The sequence below is a fragment of the Musa acuminata genome, chromosome BXJ2-9, assembly GCF_036884655.1.
Source record: "Musa acuminata AAA Group cultivar baxijiao chromosome BXJ2-9, Cavendish_Baxijiao_AAA, whole genome shotgun sequence".
Classification (NCBI taxonomy): domain Eukaryota; kingdom Viridiplantae; phylum Streptophyta; class Magnoliopsida; order Zingiberales; family Musaceae; genus Musa; species Musa acuminata.
In genome coordinates, this window is record NC_088346.1 from 42,821,748 (window position 1) to 42,827,747 (window position 6,000).

General features: G+C 37.3%; 1 protein-coding gene across 2 annotated transcripts; it reads left to right on the forward strand.

The window, feature by feature from the left end:
- Window positions 1-1,117: 1,117 nt before the first annotated feature.
- LOC103998949 (uncharacterized) lies at window positions 1,118-5,652 on the forward strand. 2 transcript variants are annotated; one of them, XM_018818067.2, is made up of 5 exons: window positions 1,118-1,279; window positions 1,490-1,662; window positions 1,757-2,304; window positions 2,386-2,478; window positions 4,974-5,652. In XM_018818067.2, exons 2-4 carry the CDS (start codon window positions 1,575-1,577, stop codon window positions 2,470-2,472), a joined length of 723 nt encoding a protein of 240 aa, XP_018673612.2. In that variant the 5' UTR covers window positions 1,118-1,279; window positions 1,490-1,574; the 3' UTR covers window positions 2,473-2,478; window positions 4,974-5,652. The 2 variants fall into 2 exon arrangements, with proteins under 2 accessions (XP_018673612.2, XP_064979909.1); XM_065123837.1 differs by lacking the exon at window positions 1,118-1,279 and having other exon boundaries at window positions 1,367-1,662.
- Window positions 5,653-6,000: the final 348 nt, after the last annotated feature.

Below are 6,000 nucleotides of genomic sequence, written 5' to 3' on the forward strand. Positions count from 1 at the left end.
CAAGAGAATTGATTGCTTTTGCTTTAGCAAAAGTTGACTTTGGCTACAGAAGAATAAAGAACAGATGTTTGAAAGAACTCCCCTCCAATGGAAGAATCCAAGTCAGAGCTGAAAGAGAATTAAGATTAACAATAAAACCAGTCCCAATAAGTAGCAGAACTTTTATGTTAAGATACAATACATACTAATCATATAAAAACACATTATAAAGCTAGGGTTTTACACCACCCACCATTGGAATAACAAAGCCAACATATCATCAAACATTCCTTATGATCTCAATTATTATTAGTACATCTAAAATAAATAAAACTCAGTTATTATTAGTACATCTATTAAACTTTTATAAATTAATGTGAGCCTAAATTATATGTATTTATAATAATTTTACGTCATGACATGTCTAATTTCATTCGTATATAACTCGTCCATTAATGATGTTACTTTAATCATATCCGATGTAATAGGAAAAGTTTTGCATGATTATGATTAAGTATGGATGATTCCTCGTTATCTTATTTATTTATAATAACATATTTTTATGCATCAATAAAATTTATATTTAAAAAAAAATACTATTTTACTAACTTGAATGTTTCTTACTATTCATATCATTTATCTCCTTATTATACTTTAAGAAAAATAATTATGTATATTAAAATGCAACATCCTATCCTGTCTTAAGAATTTGACAACTATTACATGCATAAAAGGTAGTCAAAAGGTGCTTTGAACCTTTTTCGCCCAAGATATATGCATCGCACATTAAGGATGTTAGTGCATCGAGCATTTTAATGCATGTCTTAGGTAAAAGTATCATATACCAAAGAAATACTTTACCTCGTTACGACTTATTAGGAGTGAGTAAGAAACCACTTTGGTCGCAAAGCTCATCTTATGTTTGGACACAAATATATATATATATATATTATTAATATTAATATATACAGAAATATTTCGATTATTCATAATTAAAAATTGATTTATAATTAAACTTGCAACATTTTTGTAATTTTATTTTATTTTTATTTTATCACTGTGTGTGTACTCATCATAAATGAAATAGAAGGAATAAACGGTTGCACTTCTCTAAAACAGCAGGGAGATGAAACGAACATGAAAGTAAGAAGTGCTTCTTCTTCCTCCCAACCCGCCTTCTGTTTCTTTCTGCTTCCTTCGATTCCCATCTGTAGCAGCAGTGGAAGGTGAAAGGAAAAGAGTAAGACAAAAAAAGGAGGAGGCCGACAACAAAACGCCGCCACCGGCATCAGTACTCTCGGTAGGGCCCTTCCCCAGCCTCAATCTGCTCTCCCGGACTCCAATTCGGTCCTGTCTTCTCCAAAGTTTCCCATTCCCTTCATCTTCTCCCATCCCAATCCACGCGGCCACCCTTTAAACCCTTCAATCCTCCATAAACCCACTTTTCCTCAATGCTAATCCTGTTTTCGAGACCAAAGTTTGATTTTTGGGATAAAATCTTTACGTGCAGGGACGGATTTTTTGAATTCAACTAGGAAAGAAGAAGTTGACTGCTACGGGTTGAATTTAGCCGTACATTCATCGATTACATCGTTATGCCATCGGGTCCGAAGAAGAGGAAGGCGGCCAGGCGCAAGAAGGAGATGGCTCTCCGCCCTGCAAATCCTGCTGCTCCTCCTCAGGGTACTTCTTTCGCCTTTCTGTCTCCTTTTATAGATGAATGTATGCGTCTCTCTGTTTTCCTACTTGAACTCGTTTGTGCTCGATGTTTCTTCAGATAGTGAGCAACACGATGATCTGGTGCCCGTTGAGGACAGCAAGGAGAGCGACGGTGGATCCCCCGCATCTTCCTCCTCGTCTTTAAGTCGCGAGAACCACCGTTTTCGATCTGCCGAAGCGTTGTTAGGGTCTGAAGCTGTTGCGTTCGTTAGCAGAGCAGAAGATGCGGAGAGCGGTAAAGGAGCAACCTTGGCCGAGGAAGATGACGAGGGGCCTGTTGTTGCGGGAAATGATTTAGCTTTTACGAATGCGGCTGAGTCCATCGCTGGATCAGAAGATTCGGCTTTAGAATTCGATGAATCTGAAAAGGAAGATGAGAAACCTGCCGAGGAGACAGCTTTAGAATTCGAAAAGATTGTTGCTATGACTGAAGAGCGGGGGCCGACTGATGAGGTTGCTGCTAAGTGTTTTGAGGAGACTTCGGGCGAAGCCGCAGCGAAAGTAGTGCCGCTTCGTGATGCGGATGAGGCTCTCGAACAGCTCGGCGAGCAGAATCATGAAGCCCGCAGTGTCGATGGGAAAACTGAGACTTTGCCGACCGCTGAGGTGCTATAGTTGGTCCTTCATGGTGCATCTTTCGTCTAACTAAATTAGTGTTCTAACCAGGAATGCCTTGAATGTATGTAGGTTGAGCTCCCTGCTACACCTTTGCATCACGCAACCTGGTGGAATTGCTGCGGCTTGCTTGATGTTTTTGCAGGTTCTAGGAGATAGATTCAGGTAAATATTCTAGTCAGAGAACTCGGTAGAGAGTGGCTCTTTGGCCAGAATTCATCTTGTGCTCTGCAGGTCAAATTTCTTATATCTATGTAATCCTGCAATTGTATTGCATTGGTAAACTTGTTCTCTACCTGTAGCAAACGTGATTTTGCATGCTTATTGCTTCAACTGTACATGGATGTTCAACTTATGTTTGCATTTTCAAATCTAATATTTGGAAAAGCCTTAAAAATGAAGTCAAGTTACAACGATTTTGGTGAAAGTTTGTCAGATCCTGATTAGAGTTAAATGTTATTTTCAGGACTGCTGAAATGAGAATAGGCATAAATGAATTGAATGAGCAATTGCCTTAACCGGACACATGTACTTTAACAAAATTGATATCTGAGAAGGATGTGGGTGATAACAACTATAGGTCAGTGGATTGAAATGTTGAGAAATATGGAGTATAATTTCAGAGCAAGTTGCTTTGGAACTAAATAAGGATAAATGTGGAGATTGTCATCCAACTTAGATTAAGAGCAGACAAATATTAAATAAGATTATGATGGTCATATTAGTCTATGCTGCAGGAAATTGGTTATCAGCAATGTGATAATTTAGAATTTATGAGGATGGATGAATTGGAATATTACATGTGCAGATACCTCTAATTGAATGAAGCTTCCCGGAGAAGGATTTTCACTTAGCCTTCCAACATCCAACATCCATTTTGACTGTTGAATGTTTTGTGTAATACTTCACAAATGCTTATGATTTGGGAAAATCATTCCGAGAAAGGACTTACCTATGCCAAATGACAATCTTTGCAAAGATTAGATGGTTAAGATACTGGTACCCTTAGCCACCTTAGTTCCATGAGAGCTTTCCTAATGGCGGAAATCTTAAAAGGTAATGTTAGATCTGTTGCACTGATAAATTGTAGAGTTACCTGGGGATGATTATTCATCCAGAGTGCATTAGCCTTAATATCTACCGAGTTGTTATGTTATATATGCAATATTTGTTGCATAGTACTTCTGAGTTTGAGATAGTCTCGGTTATGATTGAATTTATATCACACATGAGGATAGCAATGATCAACCATAATTTAACAATTTCAGGCAAGTAGAGGTCACATTGACCTGAGCAAAACCAACAAAATTTAACAAGTAAATGTCAACAATTACAGAACCTCTGTGATATTGTATTAGTTATAGCGACCTGATTGGGGGCTTTAGATAGGATACTTAGCTATCCCACCATCCATTTATGTTTTCTGAGGAAAATTTCAGCTAAATTTCTGTCTGTGTGCGGGAGATAAACTTTTAGAATTTATTTCTCTAATTTGTGGTCTGCTCTTTGTTTCTTAATTTGCATGGTTTCCTTTTTTTTTTTGGTTATGCTCAATATTGTAGATGGTAGTACTATTTCTTACTGTAAATCTTAATAGTTTTTTGGCCACATTATCCCTCTAAATCCCTTTCTGTATCTCTTCTCATACAAAAAGAAAAATCCTTGCTCTTCTTTTGAGGTTAATCCTGGTGAAAGTGCCTCACACAGAAACTTGATTATAGAGTTTTTAAAAATAATTCAGATATCAAACTTGTTTGTAAATAAGGACTTCCAAATGCTGAACTTGCGTTTGATTTCTAGGTATTTTTGCAAAAAAATTATCTCCTTGCAGGGAACTGTTGTGCAATATGTCACTTACTACTTTATATCAATGTGGTTTTCTTTTGTTTTTATTTTTTAATATAGGTCACTGTCATTTCTAATGGAAGCAGCGAATGGAGTATCTTCATATACAAGATTGTGCAATAGAAGATGCATAATTTGTAATTGGAACTAGCAATCTTTACTCTTTGGAATTCATTTTTAACTGTTTAAAAAATATGTTGATCCACTAAAACTAATTAATATATCATCAAACATTCAACTAAACTAAGACTGGTGAGCAGAATAACCTGTACTCTGTCTCATTGTTTATTAGTGAATCTGCAATCTCAAGGCTGCATCTTTCTCCTCTTCAAATCGTTTGCATCTTTTAACTTCTTAGAAACTGACTCTGAATTTACTGTTTATTCAGTAGATGAAGATGTAGGAATTTCTTTTGTGTGTGTGTGTGTGTGTGTGTGTGTGTGTGTGTGTGTGGTTATATCAATCAATATTGGAAGTACTGGGCATCTCATTTTCTTGATTTCTTCATCACATTTATGTTTAGCTTTGGTAATGTAGCACCCTGCAAAGCTCTCCTGGTTTTTATCTGCTGAAGCAAATGTGCTTCCTGATTTCTTTTGAATAGGAGTCTGTGTGCCATTTGATTTTAGTAAGAATCTTATTATTCTTTGCCAATATAACAATTAAGTGTTAAAGCCCTTAAAGATCTCTTGTTTAGAGATAATGCTTGCTCTGTTTTGCAGCTTGATCCCATTTTTTCCTTTTGCTTTTCTGTATGGTAGGTCTTGTTGTTACCACCCACTCATGGTCTAATATCTTGCAATTTTGAGATGCAGAATCAGATGGATGCTTTAGTTCCTCGACAAAGATTAACAGGACTCATCAAGACTGGTTGCAGTATTATAGTTTTAGTAGTTAGATTAAACTAGTACTGATTGTTGGTTCTTGTGAGATCTTGACAAGCAAATCAGTGATAGTGGTCATTATCTTTTCTCCTTCATGTAAGATCAAAACTTGCATGGTTGTGGATTTATTTTGAGAAACTTTGTCACTCCCGAAAAAGAAGTTTTGGGGCCAAGTATACATCAAACACAAGATTAACTTGGCATTTTGCAGGAGATTTAGATAGTCCCATGTTATCACTTACAATTTGGATGTCTGTATGCAACTCATTTTGGATGAAGGAGACATCAATGGCCTTTTTGCGTGTGAAGCCAACACCAAACCTCTTCTGCATGGTTGCATCCTACCCATTATGTTGCCATCCCTCTCTGCAAGTGGAAGAACAGCCAATGCCATTCACCTACTGGTCACTCTCTGCTCCTCCCTGATGACACACCAATGGATAAGTTGGAAGAGATAACAAGAGATATCTTTTTGAGTTGCAGACAAAGGAGAGAGAACAACAAACAGGAGGGCAAGATGAGGCAACAACATTGCACATATGAACAAACATGCCAGCTTCAAAAACATGTACTATATCTCAGTGCCAACAAAACATGGTTCAATTGACTGTTTGAGACACCACACATGATTCTTATTGCCCACCTCTTTGTTTTCTTCCATCCACACTTGCCAGAGAATAGAGACAAGTGCAGTCCAGTGTGGAGGCAGGACTCAGGGTGGTGGTGGTGCCTCATCTGTCTTGAATGATGCCTTACCACCACAACTTGCACATATTCCTCCCATTCATATTTACTTCGTTGAGATACGAATCTGCTACTGGAATTCTTATGACATGATATCTCTGTGATTCTACTTCCTGAATTAAGTCTTAAGAGGGAAACTCTTTGGAAAGGATTGATTGGAATGCACTCTATATGATCAACATAGGAGAATATTTTGCCATAAGTTGTGCCTTTC